A 22,944-nucleotide genomic window follows, 5' to 3' on the forward strand; every position below is an offset into this window, starting at 1 on the left:
TTATTGCCGGCCGGAGAGGCCCACCGGGGCGGTGGGACGATGGGACGATGGGACGATGGGCGGTGAGCGGTGGGCGGTGGACGGTGTTTACATTCTTCCTGTTTTGGGGGGGTTCCGTCCGCGACAGAAAAATAACAGTCGGGCAAACCAAAAGAAAAGACGACGGTTCGATTCAGCTTCGTTCAGAGCAGTTTTCTCTGCATAGCACCTGCGTGCCACTAAGCTTGCTGGCAAGCCATGGAGCCACAGAATCTGCAGGCTGCATCCACCTACATCAACAATGTACTATTGGCCAGGGGTCTGTTGAAAAGCGGCCGCCCCATCGAATTCGCCAATCCCGAGGATGAAGATGGAGGCTCCGCAGCCACCATGGGCAGGATCATCAATTTGGTCAATGACTTGGTCCTGCGCAGAGATGTATGTGATTGGACTGGCTCTCACCGGTTAGCAATTGGCTGACAGTCCTGCAGCGCGAAGCCGAACACCGCGAGAGCCTCGCAACTACGATCAGGACTCTGCGAGCGGAGGAGTCTCAGAGAACTGCGGAACTGGTACGAGACATAATACGTTTAGCGGACCCCGGATGTGCTTGATGCTGATGACTCGAAACAGGACAAGTTCAAGGCGAAGGCATCCGAACTCACACGATCGTTGGCTTTGGCTGAGGCGCAAGAACGATCCTTGAAGGCCACCATTTCAGGGGCTGAGGCGACTATCCGAGGACTGAAGGAGCAAGTGCAGCGAATGAGAGCCACCATCCAGCAAGTTAGAGCTCAATGCGCCAATGACATTCGCAAGCGCGACTCCGAGATGCAGAAGCTCAAGATGCACCTGGCAGAGCGACAACGAGGAAGGAGGGATGGACTGACAGTCACAACCATCAATATCAACCCGACCACCGGCCAGCGTCCGCGTCCAAGATCTATCGCTGGTGGCGAAGGTCTGAGCGATCCCGGTTATAGCCTGAAGCAAGAAACCAACGACTTCTTGACCGAGCTCTGCCAGAATTTGAGCGACGAGAATGACACCCTTATCAACCTAGCCCGAAAAACAGTCGAGACTCTCAAGGATTTGCAGGGCTTGTCGTCTACAGAGGAGGAGGAAGGCGGTCTCGCCGGCACGATGAGCCTCAGGGCTCCTAGGTTGTCCCATGGCTCGGTCACTAGTCTTCCGGCCTCGTGCGACGAGCTATCCGCCCAGATGGACCGCGTACTCGATCATCTCCGAACTTTGCTCACCAATCCTTCATTCGTACCGCTTGAGGAGGTCGAAGTGCGCGACGAAGAAATAAAACGTCTCCGCGAAGGCTGGGAGAAGATGGAGGGCAGATGGAGTCAGGCGCTGACGATGATGGATGGGTGGCACAGGCGCATTGCTGATGGAGGACACTCAGTGCAGGCGGAGGAGCTCCGTCGGGGAATGAGTCTCAATTTCCGCTTGGATGCAACTCTGAGACAAGACGAAGAAGAAGAAGATAACGATCAGGCGGCCATGCAGTCACCTGTCCTCGAGGATCGGCCGGCTAAGGAAGAAGAAAAAGAGGAGAAAAAAGCACCATCCGCCTCCAGCAAGACTAATCGCGCCTTGTCTGATCGAAAGATCAAGCCACCGTCAGGAGAAATCAAAGTGAAGAAGAACAACAAAGCTTTGAAGGAGAAAAGCGACAATATCATGACAGGACGATCGCCTCGAAAGGTTTCATTCACGCCCGGGCTTCAGAATTCACCCAATACTGTCTCGCAACCCGAAGATGAAACCGCCCCAGTAAAAGCTCACCGCTCTAAGATGGTGACGCGCAGGACAGCCAAGGAAAAGACCGAGTCTAAGGTTGCTTCTCCTCAAGTAAGTCAGCGTCTTGCCTGTGATCGAAAACATCATTCTAACACAAAAACCAGAGCTCCAATCCAACGCGAATGAGTGTGCCACAGAAGCTAGCCGCAGTAGAAAACGAGGCTCGGGCTGCCGAGCAAACACGTAAGGAGAACGAGAGCCGCAAACGCAGCCGGAATCTCAAGGGTTCTAGCAAAGCGCAACGTGACCGGCGCAGAAGCACACTGACCAGTGATGAACTCGGAGAGCTGCTGGGAATGCCTTCGAGATGAGCTTACGGCTGACTGCAATGTCCGATGATGAAACTGTTCGATACCCCTGTCTACTGTCTGAGTGTATATCATTCTTTGTTTACTTTTTTGGTGCGCGGTGCGCAAGCGCTGAGCCCCTATACGAGGTCATGATTCTCAGGTGTCTTCTGAGCAGTATACTAATTAGTCAATTCACATTATCCAAATAATCCTGCGATGTCATAAGCATTCCGCGACATTTTGGTGTAGGATGTAGTAGTAATTCTTCCGCCTCTTGATTCGTCTGTAAGTGATGCAAGAGGCAATTGTTGGGTTGGGATGGGAAGAAGTTAGCTCAACCTGGAAGTGGATGAGGCGGCACATCTGTATGATGGAGGGCCTTTTGCACTAGGAAGAAACCCCGTGATTCTTATGTATCAAATTTCAGAAAGCCGGAATCAACATAATTCATTTATTATTCGAGTCCACTAACAGACACCTTTGTAATTACCAGCTCGAACGGGCATCATTCAAAAGAAGTAGATATACTGGCCGTCTCAGGAAAATCGTTTCGCTATGTAATTAATTATGCGCTCCGCTCGGATCAATATCGCTCCAACAGCCACTGTCTCCGTGTATCTTCGTCCATTGAATCCAACTTCTTCTTCTCTGCGCGTTTGACGAGAAGGTAGTTCTCGACTAGGGTTGCACCAAGAATGTCCTGCAACGCAGTATCCGCTTCCAGATGATCAAGGCTCTGAGAAAGCGACTTTGGCAGTTGGGTAGTGATACCATAAGATTGACGGCCCGCTTCATCCAATGTTGCAGCGTCATCTGTCCTAAGTCAGTAAGAGTGAAACGCAAAGGCAGATTCTGGCAGCGAGAGCCACAATTCAAGATACTCACATGGACAATCAGAAGCCGTCAACGGTTCATTGTTCTTCAAGCCAAGGTAGCCCGCAGCCAAAAATGCCGACATGGCTATATACATATTTGCGAGTCCGTCCAAGGTCTTAATCTCCCAGTGCCCTGCGGAGATTTTTCGGATCGGGGTCTCGCGGTTCTGGGTACCCCAAGTAACCCACTCGCTTCCGGCCCATAGACCAGAGCAGACCCGATCGTAACTAACCTCTCCGGCGAGAGCAACGGCCATCAGGGCTGGGTAGTGTTGGAGAATACCTGCAAGAAAGCTATCTTCCTTCGTGGATGGGGTGATAGAAAGGTGCGCGTGAGAAGCTGTGCCAGCAGCATGAGGATAAGGACGGGGATGCAACGTCGCGCGAAGACCATGTTGTTCAGCAACCTGAATTACTACCTGCCGTGCTTTCAGAAGGGTATCAACCGCCGCCACAGGTGACCCAGGCGGAAGGACAAATTCAAATTGACCTGGGGCGGATTCGGCGTGGAATTGTTGGAGGTCAATGCCGATAGACGCAAGAGTCTCGGCAATCTCTTCGAGTAAAGGTACCATGCGCCTGGTCTCTCTGGTCATTTGCGACCAAGAATGATTTTTCACACACGGAACGAATTCCTCCTCTTTGGTATCGGGGTTTATAATGCATTTCATAAACACAACTTCGATCTCAAAGCCGCAAAGGACTTGAATACCATGTTCAATCTGCAGCTGGGCGGTCACATTTTGCAGAAGGCTTCGAGGGCATCCCGGCAAAGGTGTGCCTTCCTCTGTAAACCACCAGCTCATAACGGTTGCACTTTTGGAGTCCAGCCCTACATTGCGGGAAAGTGTAGATAAATCCGGCTGCATGTAGAACTGGCCAGTTGTAGAGCCTTCGGGGCATACTGAGTCGTTCTGAAGCATCTGCTGAGTGGCTAGACAGACTCCAATGCGACGTTGGTTGCGTACGATCTTGGTAAATTCCTGCACCGGAAAAATGCGTAGGCGTAACGTCGCGGTGTAATCGAAGAACTGCAGCCATATGTACTTCACATCCGGATTGTTTCGTACAAAGCACTCCCACTCATCGCTTGATGATCCCTGTAAAGGCCGAGACAAATGCTTCTGTGTCTCGTCGTAAGCTGCAGTCTCGTTCAACATGTAAAGGCGATTCGAGTTCTGGAAAAGAATATCTGCGGCTGCGGCCTTAGCCTGGTCAATGGCGAAATCACCTTGACGGACATAGTCCACAAGAACCTAAAATGGGTAAGCTCACAACGTCAATAAATCATAGGCAATTCGTACGAACCTTCTCTAGTGCATCGCGGAATTGCTTGTTAGCAAGCCAGTACGTCTCCGGATAAAAGTGGCCGTCAGTGCTCCACAGGAGCCGGTTGGTCGGCACTATTTCCAAACTCTCTCTGATTATAGACTCTTGAGCATCCCGACTCACCATCGGAAACACTTCTCCTAGATCCAAATAGACATTAGGGAACACGCATGCAAGGTAACCTGCCTCGCGGGTGTAGGGGTAAGAAGAGTGTAACAAAACAAAGTCCACCTTGGGATATCGAGCAATTAGATCTTGTAGGTAGGCGGGGTTTGAAAGGATCAAGTTGATATCATTATCACCCAGTCCAGTGTGAAGTTGCAGTGGTTTATTAGGGCCTGAAGGTGTTGTGGTACGGGCGACTTGGACTAAGTCCAGAGTCTGCCGAACCACCCAGTCGTTCAAGGGCTTGTCTTCGATACGGTACGAGGAACCACTCCCTTGCTGGATTGTTCGGGCAAAAGACTGCAGTAAACGGCTGTCATCACCCTCGTCATCAGCGGATTGAACGTTCAAGCCAGTTCGATAGCAGACGACAGATTTGAACCCCACTACAACGGGGTCTGCAATAGCCTTCTCGATATGTTGATGAAAGCTTTCACGGAATCGATCAAAGGTCTCTCTCAAATTGGTCACGTCATCCAGGGACTCCAAGTATCCTTCTGGGAGAATGGAGGCGAGGACCTGGGCGGCCACCACCTCAATCCGTACAATTCGCTTAGTCGGAGCTGCAGTGAAGCGATCATGCCAGTCAAACGGCTCAATATCCTCGTCAGTCAGAAGATCATCCAGGAGAAGGCTATGCGTTCCTTCGAGGCAGCGACGGATCAAGTCATCATAATCGCGCTCTACCCATTTATCTCGAGCCGCCTTGACGCTGTCCCAATCATTAGTGGGACAGTCATACAGGCTTGCAAGTTGATGAGCAGCCCGTTGGAGCGGCAACGTAAGAGGCGCATTCTCTAAAGCAATGCCTTGTGCTTCTGAGGTGATCTGCTCGAAAGCGTACTTTGCATAATTGCACGCATTGGACTTGTTGAGGAGATTATGAGCATGGTTATCGATGAGAGGATGGGTTTGGACCAGCTGCCGGAGGGAGGTAAGCGGATCCATGGTGCATGGGATTTGGTTGGCCCGTTCGGTCGATCAATCGCTAATGGCTGCGCGGCACTCGGCAGTAGCCGGAGGGTTGAAACAGGGAGGCGGGCACCGTCTATAAGAGGAAGGGGGAAAGAAGAAAGGAAAGGATTATTAATGAGTATATTTGCAAGAGGTATGATGAAAGTTGGAGAGACAGAGTAAAGAGCTGAGCAGGAGAATATGGATGTGGATGTGGATGTGGATGATAGAAATAGAAAGTAGTCAGAGGATACTCCGACAAAGTGGAAGACAAGGGATGGGAAGAGGGAAAGGCGATGATTACCCTTTTAGGCAGTTCGCCAGCTCCCGCCGACCGAGCGTTCGCATTGATTACGGTGAAAAAATATATCAGGTAGGCTCCGTAGTCAAGTAAGAGACATCGGAATGATGTCCGTCCCCTTTCTTTTTCGACAGCTTCAAATCCAGCATCTTTGTCGACGATGAGTTGTGAAAAAGGTAATCTCCGCGCGTAATGGCAATCAACCTTATACCTCGGTTGAAGCGCAAGTAGGAAATCTATACGACCTCTGCTCGTCAACCATACGCAATCCGGTATCTTCCACGACCACCAGCGGAGCTATAGCTCCACCAGTCGATCTACTCTTGTATTGTATATAGGTCTAATAACTACTTCACTGTCCATGTCACCGGATGTTGGTTCTGGTGCCAACTTCCGGTGCACAACTCCTAAGAGTATTTCCGTCCAGCGCAACCGAGTCATCATTAGTCGCTCCGTGCTATCCCGGTGTATATGCGACGCCTTTGAAAACGCCATAGCTCTGCCATTAGCGTTACGGTCTTGTTCTAAGCGAAGAGATCTGGGCCTTTGATGCAGGCATGGCGCCGACTACACCCGATGTAATCTGTTTCCCTAACTAACTGGTCATTCTCTCGAGCAGAGATACGAGAGGAGTCGAGCAAAAAGAAGAGAGGAACTGTCTCATCTGGGTATGTCCGCTGGCCAAATAGCATGATTACCCGGGATTTAGTGGTTATGCCACCCAATAGCCCGAGCTGAAACGTGCTATGGGGCTCCAGTCAGTGTCTCGGAAGACTACAGAGCTGGAGGAAAGCCATGAAGCTGCCATTCACAGTTCACACAGCTCTCGAGCGGGGCTGTCAGACCTGAGTGAGCTGTACTGGAGTATAGTCTGTGCGTTCGCAACTCAGCCACAATCTGGTGAAATCTCTTGTCTGACGAGTGAAAGAAACACGTAGTGTGTATCCTGAAAATCGATAGTGATGGCTGAGATAGAGTCCACTGGGTTGAAAAAGTCCATGCTTTCACACCAACGGCTCACACGGAAACACGGCCCGAGGATCGGCATGCCGAAGGAACAAGCTCTCCCTCCTCACAGGCTCACCGAGCTCGTTAGTCTCGGCCGACCCATACCGAGCCCAGAAGCCGTTGTCAACCTTCTGGATCACCAACACAGTATCCAAATACCGGAGAGGATCGATAAACGACAATGATGATATCGAAAAGAAGATCTTACTTCTGGTCATGTGCTTGCAGGTCGATCACCGATGAGTATTAGGTCATCTGCGCAAACAAAGCAAACTCAACTCACAGATTGCGGCGGCTATCCCCGGTGTCCATGTGACGTCGAGGCCGAAGCCAACCGCCTTCTCCGCATTCCCCAGGAATTCCAGGGAGACTGGATAGATAGCAGCTGCCCGTACATGCCAGAGGATCTCTTTTTCTATCACAGCATCATTGTGCGATTTCAGCACTGCATAGAGATACATCATGGTCCTCAGCATTCCTCGTTCGTTGAGTCGCTTTTATGCACGTTTACCGGTGATATCTCAGCGATGGGGTAGCTCTATATCGCAGCGTCCGGGATCTGACCGGTATGGCGCTCCACAAGGCTCTCCTTTCAGCAAAGTCTTGAGTTCGATCGCTAAAAATTATCTTAGAGTCCGATTTCCAGGCGCTGTCAATAGCAAATTCACCACCGATATGGAATTCATCAACCCCACCGAAGTGTCCAACATCCCTACCTACCGAGTTATGGACTCCGACGGAGTCCTGGTTGATAAGAGGCGCAAGCCCCTCGATATACCGAAGGAACAGATACTGGAGTGGTACAAGAACATGATGACGGGTAGGTGGGAACCTGTTCCCTTCGGTGACCACTTAGCATCTGATCATGGCTAGTGAGCGTCATGGATGTCATAATGTTCGAGGCTCAGAGGCAAGGCCGATTGAGCTTTTACATGGTGATAAGCCCACTCCACCTAGCTTATGAGCACTTGCTACGGAGAGAATCTAACGGTTCGGAAAGGTTTCTGCTGGAGAAGAGGGTATCAGCGTTGGCTCCGCTGCTGCATTGACTCCCGACGACGTGGTTTTCGCTCAGTATCGTGAGACCGGAGTCTTCCAACAGCGAGGATTCACCATGAAAGAGTTCATGAGCCAACTCTTTGCCAATCAACACGATAATAGCCAAGGCCGTAATATGCCCGTTCACTATGGCAAAAACTATCCGAGAACTGTAAGTGACGTGTACGGAGTGGGGAGCTTTGATGTATGATTGCTGATCGATACAGCACACAATTTCGTCACCTCTTGCAACTCAGATACCACAAGCCTCTGGCGCCGCCTATGCTTTGAAGTTGCAAACCCTCCAGAACCCTGATATACCACCTCGAATCGTAGCCTGCTACTTCGGTGAAGGTGCTGCCAGCGAAGGCGATTTCCATGCAGGTCTCAACATCGCCGCGACACGATCCTGCCCCGTAGTCTTCATTTGTCGCAATAACGGATATGCCATCTCAACGCCAACCCTGGAGCAATATCGCGGTGATGGCATCGCGAGTCGTGGAATTGGTTACGGAATTGATACTATTCGGGTTGATGGAAATGACATTTTTGCTGTCTACGAAGCGATGCGTGAGGCACGGCGAATCGCTCTGACTGACGGCGGCAAGCCAGTTCTCATTGAGGCGATGAGCTATCGCGTCTCACACCATAGCACCAGTGATGACAGTTTTGCCTATCGAGCCCGCGTTGAGGTGGAGGACTGGAAGCGTCGCGACAATCCGATTATCCGTTTGCGGAAGTGGTTGGAGAATGAAGGGATCTGGAACGAGGATATTGAGCGAGACACACGCGATCAGCTTCGCAAAGCAGTGCTGAAAGAGTTTGGCGAGGCCGAGCGTGAGTTGAAACCACCACTTCGGTCTGCGTTCGAGGGGGTGTACGAGGAGGTCACGGAGGAGGCGCAAGAGCAGATGAAAGATCTTAAGCGTATACTGGAGACATACCCTGAGGAGTATGATATTCGTCAATTCAAGGACGGGATCAATGGACTGTAACCTGCGTTTGATTGATGATTTGCGCATCAGGTGATAACTATACATCTAGACGAACAATCAAACAACTAAACGATCAAGACCTGCATTCCTGTAACATCATGCAGTGGCTGTCGTGTCGCAGAACCAGCGAAGAGCTATGCTCGGGACTAGGATATCTCGTATTCGAGTAGGCCTCATGATCGCAACCACTGCGCCAACACTACGACGACACGTGACCTAACAAAGGCAATTCACTTCCTCTTTAGGCAAGCATCGATCATCGAGTCGAGTTCAGCCTGAGTCCACAATTTCTCTTTCCCTTTCCCCTCTTCTCCTCCCCCTCCGCTTTTCCATTTCCGAGTTGTGAGACCTCCTTCCTACCACACGCTCAATAGCCGGGATAGCCGACGCAATTGATCTCATTTTGGCTTTCTGCAGAAGAAAACAGGGGGGTCCAATGTTCTGCACATGACTTTCGCTTCATACTTACTGCCATGCACTACCCTTGTTAGGGAAGCAGAGTCTCGCCCCAATTCCATGGGACGCTTCGATATCGGCACTGAGGCCTGACTTACACTACACCGCCTGTTGATCTTCCGTCATCGGCGTGGTGCAGTCGCCTGCGGGCAAAGATCGAGTCAACTTGACCTCATTGAAGTATAATGAGATGCCATCACCATCCTCGCCTCCCCCTGGAAGGCAAGCAGAGACAAGTTTTGAGCATAAGACAGAATAACGATGTATGTGGTGGCTATCCAAACCTAATCAACAACAGACCGGCAGAATCCTGTCTCAAGGCGGTCAATTCTGCGTTGTTTCCCGCACTTTACGGAGTACCGGACGGGCAAGAATTCATGGGAAAAGTGCCAGAATTCCAATCCGCGCCCAGTCTAGATTCTCTTGATTCTCTGGAGTCTGGAGAGACCGGCAATGTTTATCCACTTAGCCCAGGCCACGCACAAAACCTCCGGAACAACAGGGGAAGAGGAGGGTCAATGCTCAACCATCCCGCGGCCGCGGGAGAATTTCGATCGAGTAAGAGAAATGTCAAATTCAGGTACCCCTCCGAGTTTTGATCGAGTAAGAGCATCTCCTTTGGCAGAAAAATGTCGAAATTTTGTCTCGCCCCAGGGGACCCCCGATGGCGGATGCCGGAGGCGCCCGATACATCCGACCCATGGGTGAAGAACACACAGACCCGGACATTTCACAGCCCCCCCTTCGCGAGTGTGTGCCGCCTGGACGGGAGCAACAATGAAAGGGAGGTCGCAAAGACGAAGAGAACGAAAGAAAGAAAACCTTCCACGATGCGACACAAGCACTTCTTTAAGTCACGAGAGCAGCTGATAAGGAGGCTCATGATCAACTTGCACCTTTCCGGTGAAATGCAGAATATTCTTACTCACCCAATCCATCGTCTGGAGCTTAACCGTTAAACGAGAGGCAAAGAGAGGAAGACCCGGTGGATCTGTCACTGCTGTGGGCCCCGATTTCTGTTACTCGATCGGTATTATGGACGATTGGCCTACTAGATAATCGGCGAGGCGAAGAGGAACGATGTCTGCTTATCACGTCGGATACTTAAACAACCCCTTATCGGAGGGCCTGACTCGATCGTTTTCTCGCCCATTGCCTGCCTTATCAGAGAAAGGAATCCCTTGCCTACCGCCATTTCCGCCTTATCGGCCTATCAGCCCTCCTTCTCCTTATCTTTGTCCAGTGTTCAGTAGTCTGACTGTCTGTCTCGACCTTTTGTCTGCTCTGTCTTTTTGACTCCTCTCCTCTCTTGTCCTCTCTCCATACTCGAGTCCTCCCAGTCCATAGCCACAAATGGAGCCCGTTCAAATACCGTCAATCACAGTGATTGTCTCCTCGCGAGCCGTCATTTCGGGGCGTTTGACGGCAGCCACTATCGTAATCTCCCGCACCAGTGGAAAGATCACGGCGGTTTTCGATTCCGTGATCCCAGCAACCGACTTTCCTGCCGATACTCCATACACGGACTATTCCCCTCATGTCCTAATGCCTGGGTTGGTTGACGCCCATGTCCACCTCAATGAGCCCGGCCGTACCGAATGGGAAGGCTTCTATACAGGCACGCAGGCCGCTGCCTTTGGTGGTGTCACCACGGTCATTGACATGCCCTTGAACGCCATCCCGCCTACCACCACAGTAGCCAATTTCAAAGAGAAGCTCCGTGCAGCTCATGGAAAGTGCTGGGTGGATGTTGGCTTCTATGGCGGCATCATCCCTGGCAATGCCGGTGAATTGAAGGCTCTGGTGAATGAAGGTGTTCGTGGCTTCAAAGGATTCCTTATCGATAGTGGGGTAGGTGACTGTTCCCCTGCATCTTTAGTCTCTGATAGTGTATCTCCATACTAACCTTAAGTAGGTTGACGAGTTCCCCGCCGTCTCCTCGGATGACATCCGAAAGGCTATGACAGAATTAGCTGATGAGCCCACAACTCTGATGTTCCATGCAGAAATGGCTGGAGAGACGGAGCCTGCACCGGAAGGGCCCGTTGAGGCGTACTCCACTTTCCTTGCATCTCGTCCATCGTCTTATGAGACTCGTGCTGTTGAAGAGATCTTATCCTTGTCCCATCTAGCTCCTAAGCTTCCTCTGCATATTGTGCACCTGTCTGCAATGGAAGCGATTCCGTTGTTGCGCAAGGCTCGCGCGGAGGGTGTTCCCATTACTGCCGAAACATGCTTCCACTATCTGTCCCTGGCTGCTGAGGAGATCCGTGACGGTGATACCCGCCACAAATGCTGCCCCCCTATCCGTTCGCAGTCCAACCAGGACCGCCTTTGGGAAGAGGTCGACCGTCACGCCGATGACGGTGTCATCAAGACCATTGTGTCGGATCACTCGCCTTGCACACCCGACTTGAAACTTCTCCCAGCTGACGTGCCTGGCGGCTGCACATCTGAAAGTCCCGCCACCAACGAAGGCAGTTTCTTTTCGGCATGGGGTGGCATCTCATCTGTTGGCCTGGGTCTTCCTATTCTGTGGACCGAGATCAGTCGCCGCAAAGGCCTCGCCACCAGCACCGACGAGACCATGACCCAGCAAGCTCTCCAGGACATCGTGCGCCTCTGCTGCACCAACACGGCCCGTCAGGTGGGCCTACAGAACCAGAAGGGCGATCTTGTTCCCGGTCACGACGCGGACATCTGTGTCTTTGACGATACCACCGAATGGGTCGTCGAGCCCAGCACCATGCTCTTCCGGAACAAGTGCTCCCCTTACCAAGGCCGCACGCTTCGCGGCATGGTCCGCGAGACCTGGCTGCGTGGTGAGAAGGTCTTCAACCGTGAAGCTGGATTCGCCAGCAAAACCCCCACTGGAGGTCTTCTGCTCGACAAGCGTGTTTGATCTCTTGTCCTTCGAGACTCGGAACGGAGTCACATGTTCGAGTTCGGGTTCGAGTTCGTCTCGACCATACCTCAAACCAACCCTTTCGAGTTGCTGTGCAACTCCAGTCCCCCTAGCACAATACCCGCTAATGACGATACCTCTTAATCATGACATAAATCTAAATCCAGCGAGCAAAGCATATCATCAGCATTGTTTCTCATAAACAGCTCAGGAGTACCTAGTCATTTAGATAATGAATACATGCACATACCTTCATACATACCAGTGTGCCTCTCCCCTTGTCAAAGCCTTTTCTGCGTTGGAAATCAAGTTTTTGCGAACCAGATAATGAAAGTTCGGCGAAGTCAAAGAAGATTGGAGTTTCGTGTGGAGAAGAGGATGAAAAGCAAAGCCACCTCCCCTCCCCACCCCTTCGTGGCCTGGCAACTAAGCCTGTCAGGCATCCATCATCATCCCCTGGTCACCGCTCTATGGCGCCATCCCGCCTTGGCGGGTTACAGGGTCTTCCCTTCCAGCATTACTACCAACACAGTAATCTACTTTTCTGCAATCGTTTTAAATGTTGCTTGCCTCATTGATTGGGTTTTGTTATTCGCACAGCCTGTATACACCCTGTATGTACAGTCCAGTCCTACTACCCTAAGCACCACACGCCTGTGTATAGATTGGTAGACGGTGGATTTATACCGAGTCTCTATTGGATTCAACCACTTGGAGGATTGAATTAAGATTTCATGATACTGTTTATTCACTGCTTTTTCTTCCCATATCAAACGCAGAAACACAATGCATCAGCTATCGCAGAACGCAACAGGATGGAGACATGAGATATGCATAAATCACGGAGGAAGCCTGATAGAACAAAAAGGTCATGGCAAAAGTGAACATAAAAAGCACAATGGAGGGAGGGTATCGACATTCACAACAGCAGCAACAACGACCACAACATGACTTCTCAGTCCGGGGCAGGGCAACGACTCGAAAGAAATTGCTGCCATATTACACTCTCAGCTGGCGCGTAGTCACAGCCCTTTGGAGTGTGAAAGAAATACCCATATAGCCAGCCTCAACATCATGGTCGCCACCCAAAACACACGCCATTAAATCATTTCGTTTTCTTCATCTCTTCCACGACGACTACATCGCCACTACCAACACTGGCCGACCCGTCCAAGGACACCACTTCTTCGTCCCCGTCTTGGTCGTACTCCTCGCGAACTCGTTGGCGCCCGCGTTCCTGCATCGAGTCCCGAATGCGGCGGTTGACCTCGCCGAGGTCATCCTTGGACTTGATACTGAGGGGCTTGAGGAAGGTCTCGTACAGATTGAACCCAGCGCTGCGGGAGCGGCTGCGTCCGTTGCGGCTGGCGCTGCGATTGCGGCTCTCGGGCTCACTGGGGGGCATACTCTTGAGGCGAGACTGGTAGGTATCGTCTCCGGGATGTTCATGGTCGATTAGTTTCTCAGATTCGAAGTCCGGGAAGATTTCAGGGGCAAAGTTGTCGATTACGTCGACAACTTTGGCAGAGAGAGCTTGACGCTCGGCGCGAAGTTTGGCAAGTGAGCTGGCGGAGCGAGGGTCGAGGGCGACGAGGAGAGGGGGCAGAGACTTAAGGACGTCAATGCCGATCTCGCCAATGCGGAGTCCGGCGAAGGAGACAGAGATCATGAGGCCGAAGAAGAAGATGGAAAAGAGTGCCAGCGGAATTGAGTCGGAAATGTAAGTCCGGGCGTTAATCCACCACGGGACGACAGAAGCGTAGAATCCATCATGGCGGCAGTAGTGTAGCCAGATGGTCACAATAACGGTGTACCAAGTGTAAAGCGCTGGAGCGAGACCCATGGCGACCAAGATCTTCCAACTGCCGACGACGTCACGGCCCTCGAGTTTCACGACCGAATTGGCTAGCGCAGCACGTTGCTTTTTCACCGAGACAACCTTGGCGGTGACGAAGACGGGCCAGAAGAGGGCGACGGAGGGTAGAGTGCCAACGGCCAGGGTCAGAAGTTCGCCGACACGGTAGAGCAAGGTGCCCAGAACCAGCCACCAGGGGCGGTGCTTGACGTCGCCCCATTCAACTTGGTGGTCGCGAATTCCCACAGCACGAAGTCGGCGGTTGTAGTCAGAGATGGCTTTCTTGAGCTGAAGTACCTTAGGTTCGTCTTTGAATTGGGTGTAGCCTTTGAGGAGACGTCTGTTGAGCTCGATTACGACCGGAAGGGGCAACTTCATTCTGAGCGGTTTGTACAGTCGACGAGTGGCCTGAATGACCATCAATGTCTCATGATCAGGAGCTTGTTGGGTCACGGTAGTCAATGCCTCTGTGATCGTTTCCAAGAGAGAGCCCACCGCGTTCCGCTTGGAGTTTCCGCCAGCCTTGAACGCTTCAATCTGATCCGGGTGCACCTGAACGGGGTTTCCGAATTCCACCACGGCACGAGAACGGAACTTGTTCGGATGGAAGTAGTTCATACCACACGGGATGATGGACAGCCCGCAGTTGGGATCCAGCGCCAGTGTGCCCAGAGCGATAATAGCCACACCAGCCTTCAATGGGAGAAGGCTGGGGCGATCGTGACTGCCACCTTCGGGGAAGATACCGATGCAGCCACCAGCAATCAGTTCGCGGTACACCGCATCAAACATTTTGCTCTGGTTGATGTGGGGAGCGATCTTGAATTTGGTTCCCTTACGCAGAGCATCATAAAGAGGGTGGTCCTTCTCGAACGTCTTGAACGGCTTGCGCAGTCGGATCGTGTTCGCATCTATGATCTCCTCAATTGCCTGTTGCTCGGGACTCGACTTGCCTACACGGGGGAGAATAATAGTCCCGCCCACCATGAACTGCTCACTCGTGAAATCACAATCGCGTCCCTTAAGCAATGTGGGGTCGTTCTCCGGGTCTGGGAGGTAGATTTCACCCTTTGCGGGCTTGACATGATCCATCGACCGCACAACGGGCAGCGCCCCCATACATCCAGCCATAGTCCCAATATAAGGTTCACGCATCGACTTGTCGGCGATCAGGAACGAGATGCGACGGTCAGCATAGTGCTTCATGATGCGCATCAGCAGGATCGAATCCACAAATTGATTAGCATGGGGGGCGGCAACAATGATGACGGGGCCCCGCTTGGGGATCCGCCATGCACCGCGAGAGTAGACCTCGCGGAAGAAAATGTCCAGACAGAGGGTGAAAATCCACACCCCCAGGTCATATAGCCACGGGATCATATATCTCCGAGCCATGGCTGCGTCTTGGGTTACTCGAACTTGTTGAGACCGAGAAAAGAGAAGAGTAGAGAAAAAGCAAATATCGTCAATATTGCCGCGGGGTGTGCCTCGTTACTGTATCCCTCAACTCATGACCGCGGGGTTGAAACGCTTTATCGGCCGGTGAGTGTGACGGGAGGTGACGTTGCTGCGGGTTTTCGGTTTTCTTTCTGGGGACAGCCAGCGCGTGCGCGCGTTGATAGTCGTCTAGCACGCAGACTGGGCGGATGAGGCGATAGTCGGACAGCTTTTCCCACTGGCGTCGACACTATGCCGCCCAAGACAGGATACACTGCAGCTACTGAAGCAGTCGTTGGTTGGGAATGCAGCTGGAGATGCAGCGGAAGAAGGAAAGTTCTTGCGAAATAAATCAAGAATTGAGCGCAGAATGATGCGAATCGAACGATCTCCGGAGGAATTCGGATGCTGGAGCTAGCGTTGATTAGGTAAGTTACTCCGTCGATCTGGACCTCTCCGACCGACACAGAAACGGTTGGGACCCAACACTGGGGACAAAGAGTTGGGAAGTTTGATATTGTAGCATGTACAGTACGTAGTACAGTAGATAAGGAGGAGGTCGGGGGTCTGGAACAATGCTCTGATACCAATCAGGGTCCTTAACGGTTGAAAATCGGGACGCGTGTTGGCTCTCCGGGGAGGCGCGCGGGGCTGCATGATGTACAGTGTAGTCACGTGATATGACACCGTTACGTCTGACCGGACTCGGAAGGAGCTAGCGCCGATCACGGCGGTTTCCCCGACTCCGAGGGGTCTTCCAGTTGGCAATGCTCGCTCTAATACGAGGTGGAAATACGGTCTTGACTTGACTTGCTATCGTACACGGGTTTTCTGACCAGGGATCATCTAAACCTTCTCGGCCTCAGCCAATAGTTCTTCAATCTTGAAATTCTGCACGTCACCCCGAGTGAACATGCGTAACAATTCTCCCTTGCGCCCACTAGCTTGTCCACCGAAGTCATAGAATCGCTGCACGCAGCTAACCAGCCAGCTGGCATCCGTGATAGAAACACCTGAGTCCGGCATCACCTGACCATGCATAAGGACCAGTCCCTTATCGTCCGCGAGATCAAGATGGTGGGTAATGGTAGTATGCGGCTGGGCAAAGGAGCCATGCAACTTGTAGGCGGCAAGATGCGTGAAGATGATTGTGGAAGTGTGGGCGTTGACAAGTGAAGCATGGGTGGCAGATGGAGATGGGGCTGATGCCGGGGGGTGGAAGGCCCACTGGAGGAAATGGATGTCTGCACCACCATTGGCATTCTCGCTGTTCTCACCCTCCGCGGCCTCGGACTGCGTCGCATTGCGTGGTAGAGGTAGAATAAACTGAGGGTTCTGGCGCGCGGCAGACACAATGCGCTGGTACGTCTCCACGGGAATACAGGCACAGATGGAGTAGGAGTTATTGGCGTGCCGGAGGCGCCAGAGGGTTTCGATTTCCTTGGGTGGCAGACTGCGGATCTTCTCGACGTCGAGGAAAGAATCGAGGCCTTTAATGCCACCTGATTTCGCGGAGGTCGTAGCCTTTATCGCAGCCTGAGCTTGAGGGGAGGGAGGTGGGGTTGGAAGGGGAGGAGGCCCGGTGGTGGAGGGAGACGGTGTCGATGGTTCGGGGGTGATTGAGGTGGATGCTTTACGGCGAAAGTCTTGGATCTTTTCCTTGTAGGCATCCTTCAGCGATTCGATATTCTCATGACCCTCCCTGATAGTTTCCATATGAGACTTGTGATCGCGAGGCTTTGAGGATTGCTATTGACTCACTGTTGGGCTTTCTGGTCAAGCTTGGCCTTGTACCTGTCCAGCACCTGCTTGGGGTCATGGTGTGTCGCAAGGAAGCGGACATCATGTACTTGAGCCCACCTCCTTTGCTGATAGCGCAGGAAAGAGGTCCTGCTCCGAGATAGTGACTGGAAAGCTGATGAGCGAAAGGAGGACATTTTCAAGGCTGGAGCTCTGCCGCGGAGTTGGCGAGTTCAGGTTCGAAAAAGTGCCAGAGCCGACGGTTCAGTTTAAAATGCTTATATAAGCACAGCATCTTAATGTAATCGGACACCGAGCCGGCGCAACACCAAGCCGGCGGCGGTCTGCCGCCGCCTTGCTAACTGCCTTACTGGCCGCTTTCTAAGGCTATTAAACTACTAATAAAAGGCTATATATATTAATTCTTATTATTTTTATAAGAGTATTTTAAGCAATTGTATTTTTTATTTTTATATATACTGCAGCGGGCTGGCCGGTGTATCCTAGCTGGCCTTAATACTACAGTTTAAATTACTTTAACTTTTTATATCTAAACTATATTAAAGCCCTTTTGGCCTGTTAAAGTACTTCTATACTATATATAATAATATAAGGCCTTTTTCTTTTCTTTTTTACTTACTTAGATAGACTGGAACTGCTTAATTTATTATTAAAGTAGAACTATATTCTATATAAACTATTCTACAGCCTTAATTACTTTTTTAATAATTTTATATAAAACTATTAATACCAGATTTTAATCTATAAGTTTTTATAGTTCTTATTTCTATCTTCTAAGTTTATATAAATTTACAGGTGTTTTTCTAAAATAAAAAAACTAAGTAAAATATAAGAATATTAGTAGACTTAGTATTTTTAATTAAATCTGTAGTATTAAAAGAACCTTTTAAAAATTTAAAAAAATAAGGCCGGTAGTACAGAATCTACTAAGTATATTAATATTAAAAAAGGCCTTGGTATATATACTATAATATAACTGTAAAAAATTAAGCTTAATAATTAATTTTTTTTATAATAAATAATCTTAGATATATACTGGTTATATAACTTTTTTAATAGTCTAAAGTATATAATATTAAGCAGCTGCAGTTTATATAATAAGTAGACTAGTATATATAAAAAAATAATTTTCTATACTATACAGAATTAATTAAACTACTAAGTTGTATAACTGTTATAGCTGTTAAAAATTAATATATAATATTTACTAACAGTTTTTAAAACTATATATCTGTTAAATATATTTTAAAGCTAGTTAAAGCTAAGTTTATTAGTAGTTTAGTTATTTTTATTAATATTTAAATAATATAATTTTAAATAGACTTTATACTATATTAATTAATAATTCTATACTATAAAGATAATCTACAGTAGCAGTACTATTTTTAAAACTAAAATTATAATAATTAAAATTACTTATTTATAGTTTTTTAGCTGTATATATTTAGTATATAATTCTTATATTTTTAAGCTATAGATTATATAAGCAGTTAAAGCAACTTTTATCTAAAATCTAGTCTTATTTATATTTTATATATTTTTATTAAAAATACTATATTTTTAAACTATATTACAAATAAGATTAAACTATCTTTAAATAAAATAAAAATCCTTATATTTAGTATATTAATAATTATACTTTAATATAAACTTAGATGTTAATTTTAGATAATATTTAATAAAATAAATAATTTAATATTTTAATATAGTGCCCTGTTAATTTAGCTTTAACTTTGCTTAATATAGCAGCTAAGTAGAGAATTAAGTATTACAGATTTTAAAAAACAGCCCTTAGTAGACTATATTAAAAAGCTACTGCTTTAATATATTTTTTTAATTATAGATAGCTTTCTATAATTAGCATCTTTTTTAGTATATAGTTTAATACTATTTAAATAATTTTTAAAAGTACTTATTTTAATATTAAATACAGCAGCGCAGGCGGTTTTTGTAGTAAACTTTTTACTTTTAAAAGCCTTAACAGTAAAAGTTAAATATTTATCTATATCGGCTATATTAATATACAAAGAAAAACACCAAAAGAATTATAAGATATTTTAATATAGGGCGGTTTGGGCAAGTTCTTTGACTTTAAATTACTGGGGGTGCAAGACGCGGCGCGGCGGCCGCCGGCTTGGTGTCGCGCCGGCTCGGTGTCCGATTACGTTAACTAAGGTTAACTTAGTCTTATTTTTTATTCCAGCCATTAAGTACAGTACATGAAAACTTACCATAAACTTTTCAGACTGAATGTGGGTGTACTGTACATCAGGACAGAATAATTAGCTACAGCACTGGTGAATTGGCTCAGACGTGTGGCTTATCGTACCCAGATTGATGGTTGACCATGCCATCCTGTACATGCATCTCAACCTCCATTCTCTTGATCATTAACCCAGATAAGGTACCTGACAGAGCTCAGCGCTAGTGGTTACTTATAGACTAGCACTTGTATACAGCATGCACTGCTGCTCCAGATGGGCGATATTGCCGTCACTGCGGGCCCTCCCACTGGGTTGGGGTAGAATTCAATCAATTCATACACATCATCGATCGTTGATTATGCCCAAGCATATGTAAAGATATTGTCAATATTCTGGTCTAATTGGCGGCATCATCGGGCGTTCCCCGCTCAGACGCCTATCAGTCAGCTTGGGTGTTGTCCTATGCTATCTCACTCTCGTCCTTTGCCGCAAGGGGTTAGTTAGCAGTGGGTTAATCTATACGTCCAGCGGTGGGCACTAATTACCAGGTAGCGCCCCCTCTCCTTACCCAGTAGCATACCTCATCCTCCAGCTCTCTGCTCACCTTTTCCCACTGTTTCCTACTTTACCTCTGTCGACTGGTATTCCGTTCTTGACAGCTTTGAACGCAACGCTATCACTGGGCTAGATCCAATGGCGAACACGTCCGACCCGATAGATGCTCACGATGAGAATGCGCCTCTATTAGAGGCGAACAGAGCTCAACCGGCATCCGCCTCGAGATCACAAAAGCTGACCGTCATGATTGCAGCGTCCATACTCATTCTCGCCGTGGATTTTGGATTCTACTTGACTGCCGCCCCCCAAACCAAGATCTTCGAGAATATTGTCTGCCGGAATTATCTGACTACTTTTGGCGACCCAGCAGACACAGTTCCAGCCGAAGAAATCTGTAAGTCTGAGCCGGTGCAGAGTGAGTTGGCTCTCGTGAATGGATAGAAAGAGACATCCGACGTTTTACCAGGTATGATGACCCGCTGAATCCCATTGTGCCAATGCTGATGGCGCTACATCCTAGGCATTCTGTTGTCTGTCCCGTATGGTGTGTTGGCGGACCGCTGGGGGCGCAAACCGGTCCTCCTTCTTGGTCTTCTGGGAACCCTCCTCGGGGAGCTTTGGGTCCGCATCGTGTGTAAGTGGGAATACGGCCCTTGCTTACATGAACTGTGTTCCGCTAAGGCAATGATAACAAGGCTTTTATTCCACTGTCTTGCCACTGCGGCTGGTCTGGCTGTCAGGAATGTGGAGGCTCATTGGCGGTGGGGACATCACCCTCTCATCTATTGCTCTGGTTATGGTAGCGGACCTGTTCTCCGAGGAAGAGATGTATGCGATAGCCCTTCTATGGATAGTCATACTGTCGCATTTGCTTATTTGCCTCTAGAGCCACAGCCTTGTTCCGCCTGACCAGCATTGTGATTGTGTCCGAAGTCCTAGCCACCCCAGTCAGTGCATATCTAATGACTCGTGATCCATGGCTGCCATTCATGCTCGGACTTGGGGTTGCCACTCTCGGATCATTGGCCGCATTTCTCATGCCAGAAACCCTGAACGACGCCAAATCAAGAATTAACCCGGCGACTGTGACCAGTGAAGACGACACACGGTCGTCTCTGGACGGAAAGACCTCGGTGAGGCAGTATATCAAGGGCAAACTTCAGGACCTTCAGGACTCGGCCAGGTTGATGATCGGCAGCCCAGCCATCGCCATCTGTCTCTTTGCCCTGTTTGTCACGTCCATCAGCAAGCAATCAACGAGCCTCTTGTTGCAATATACGTCGAAACGGTTCGGATGGAGTATTGCCGATGTAAGTGGCATCATCGCCGTCACCTTTCTCTTCAACAAGCGTGATGAGCTCACAATTCTTACAGGCCAGCCTCCTCATCTCCTTGCGCGGTCTCATCGTACTCGCAAACTATCTACTTATCATGCCAGCCTTGTCCTTCCTACTCGTCCGGTATTTCAAACTTTCCGCCTCGCTGAAAGACCTACTCTTGGCACAAGGAAGTAGTTGCGTCTCCGCTCTTGGTTTCTTTGTCATGGCCACCGCCGCATCACGGGCCATTCTCATCCTGGGCATTGTGCTGTTCTCGTTGGGGGCTGCCTTCGCAGTGTCATGCCGCAGCTTTGTCACCTCGCTGGTCCGGCCGGACCGCGTGGGAACTCTCTATTCGTCAGCTGCAGCTATCACGTCATTTGGGATGGTGATTGCCAGTCCACTGCTGGCTTACGCGTTTCGGTTGGGTCTGCGTCTAGGGCCCGCATGGTTCGGGCTGCCATTTCTTTTGGCGGGAGGAATGTATCTTCTTGGTTCCGTGTCCCTGCTTCACCTGAGGGTACCTGATAGAGTTCATGAAGAGTAGCGATAGGCCACGCTTTCAACAGCGTGGCCTAGCCGCACGCAGAAGTAGGTCTATAATGAGAAGCAACTGGCCAAGAACATGGCCAAATACTAGGAACAAACTGCAGCTAGGAACGTAATAACATCTTCAAGGGCAAGAGGGAAGGGCGTAGCTTAGTAAGGACTTATGAGTCCAGGGGTCCGTATGTGGCTATGGAATCAAGTCGCATAGTTTGACTCCAGAAGATCTTTTTATGGTCTTGGGCGTTGAGAGACCGATCAATTGATCATTACTACTGAGTAGATGAAGTCTCTCTGTCAACACTTGTGAACGGCAGGATCAATACAATTTTCCGCAGGACATTCCACAATATCTCTGCAGTCACATGGCTGAAAAGCACACCGACTAATCTATCACCCACCAGAAGGAGATTAGCGGCAGAAGTCTATCTTTTAGACTTCCCTCTTGTCATGGTCTGCAGACTATTCCTGCCATCGACAAGAGCCTGTATTCACGAGAAGTTGGATTGCATGGCGCAGACACCTAATCTTGTTAGATCTCGATCTGAGTCCCGCCGCAGCCATAAGTTCAAGGATTAGCACCATCATGCTCGTACTTGAGGCATTGTCGACGGCTAGCCCCAACGGGGAGGGATCCTCAACCCGCTGTCCTCTCTTTCCTCACAATTCACTACGAAGTTTGACTTGGAAGCTCCTGGCTCCGACAGGGCCCGGATGGCGGTAGTCCCATATCTTGTAAGAATTCAAGCATTGGTTCATAGGGCTGCACTAGAATGTTCGGTGCCGCAGGACCCTGCATAGACTGGGGTCCGGATCTGATTGGTGGTCTAGGGACAGTTTTTGAAGCATTGAGAGCCGTGCGATACGCAGGACGTAGGTCCTTTCGATGCCATCAATTCGAGATTATCGTGGACGCTTGGGTCACGTTGAAGCTATGTTATCTGGGACTGGAGCCACAGACTTGTGATGTTTTCAACCATGAATTCAATTGGACCAGAAAGACATGCACTCACTCCCTACACTGCAACATATAGTTCGCTCGGGGTGTTGATTCGGGATATTACTAGGTAACCGAGAGTTGAAACCACTTCAGGTAGTATAACCTGGTCGATCGACCCGAACGGGGAATTCTCCGAGCGGGGGACGAGGGACTCCCG

General features: G+C 49.5%; 7 protein-coding genes across 7 annotated transcripts; 4 read left to right on the forward strand and 3 right to left on the reverse strand.

Moving 5' to 3' along the window:
• Window positions 1-137: 137 nt before the first annotated feature.
• On the forward strand, window positions 138-2,270 carry BO86DRAFT_409614 (uncharacterized protein). Its single transcript, XM_025674430.1, has 4 exons — window positions 138-417; window positions 471-551; window positions 613-1,842; window positions 1,896-2,270. Exons 1-4 carry the CDS (start codon window positions 238-240, stop codon window positions 2,100-2,102), a joined length of 1,698 nt encoding a protein of 565 aa, XP_025528196.1. The 5' UTR covers window positions 138-237; the 3' UTR covers window positions 2,103-2,270.
• A 300-nt stretch (window positions 2,271-2,570) lies between these two features.
• fluG (extracellular developmental signal biosynthesis protein FluG) lies at window positions 2,571-5,398 on the reverse strand (the record flags this gene model as incomplete). The annotated part of the gene is made up of 3 exons (XM_025675650.1): window positions 2,571-2,894; window positions 2,967-4,212; window positions 4,265-5,398. The coding sequence occupies 3 exons, from the start codon at window positions 5,396-5,398 to the stop codon at window positions 2,665-2,667; spliced, it is 2,610 nt and encodes an 869-aa protein (XP_025528197.1). The 3' UTR covers window positions 2,571-2,664.
• A 1,732-nt stretch (window positions 5,399-7,130) lies between these two features.
• On the forward strand, window positions 7,131-8,789 carry BO86DRAFT_361686 (thiamine pyrophosphate-dependent dehydrogenase E1 component subunit alpha). The gene is made up of 5 exons (XM_025669874.1): window positions 7,131-7,279; window positions 7,346-7,533; window positions 7,587-7,648; window positions 7,714-7,923; window positions 7,979-8,789. The coding sequence occupies exons 1-5, from the start codon at window positions 7,176-7,178 to the stop codon at window positions 8,744-8,746; spliced, it is 1,332 nt and encodes a 443-aa protein (XP_025528198.1). The 5' UTR covers window positions 7,131-7,175; the 3' UTR covers window positions 8,747-8,789.
• Window positions 8,790-11,109: 2,320 nt separating this feature from the next.
• BO86DRAFT_389014 (Metallo-dependent hydrolase) lies at window positions 11,110-12,352 on the forward strand. The gene has a single exon (XM_025672015.1). It carries the CDS (start codon window positions 11,163-11,165, stop codon window positions 12,102-12,104), a length of 942 nt encoding a protein of 313 aa, XP_025528199.1. The 5' UTR covers window positions 11,110-11,162; the 3' UTR covers window positions 12,105-12,352.
• An 860-nt stretch (window positions 12,353-13,212) lies between these two features.
• On the reverse strand, window positions 13,213-15,357 carry BO86DRAFT_312029 (glycerol-3-phosphate acyltransferase Sct1; the record flags this gene model as incomplete). Its single annotated transcript, XM_025667936.1, has 1 exon — window positions 13,213-15,357. One exon carries the CDS (start codon window positions 15,355-15,357, stop codon window positions 13,213-13,215), a length of 2,145 nt encoding a protein of 714 aa, XP_025528200.1.
• An 828-nt stretch (window positions 15,358-16,185) lies between these two features.
• Window positions 16,186-17,356, reverse strand: BO86DRAFT_361697 (ATP11 family protein). Its single transcript, XM_025669875.1, has 2 exons — window positions 17,161-17,356; window positions 16,186-17,101 (listed from the first exon to the last, which is right to left on the reverse strand). Exons 1-2 carry the CDS (start codon window positions 17,334-17,336, stop codon window positions 16,246-16,248), a joined length of 1,032 nt encoding a protein of 343 aa, XP_025528201.1. The 5' UTR covers window positions 17,337-17,356; the 3' UTR covers window positions 16,186-16,245.
• Window positions 17,357-20,165: 2,809 nt separating this feature from the next.
• Window positions 20,166-21,790, forward strand: BO86DRAFT_448015 (putative MFS multidrug transporter; the record flags this gene model as incomplete). Its single annotated transcript, XM_025676620.1, has 6 exons — window positions 20,166-20,337; window positions 20,368-20,388; window positions 20,443-20,556; window positions 20,618-20,750; window positions 20,809-21,232; window positions 21,297-21,790. 6 exons carry the CDS (start codon window positions 20,166-20,168, stop codon window positions 21,786-21,788), a joined length of 1,356 nt encoding a protein of 451 aa, XP_025528202.1.
• Window positions 21,791-22,944: the final 1,154 nt, after the last annotated feature.

The sequence above is a fragment of the Aspergillus japonicus genome, assembly GCF_003184785.1.
Source record: "Aspergillus japonicus CBS 114.51 unplaced genomic scaffold BO86scaffold_21, whole genome shotgun sequence".
Taxonomy (NCBI): Eukaryota; Fungi; Ascomycota; class Eurotiomycetes; order Eurotiales; family Aspergillaceae; genus Aspergillus; species Aspergillus japonicus.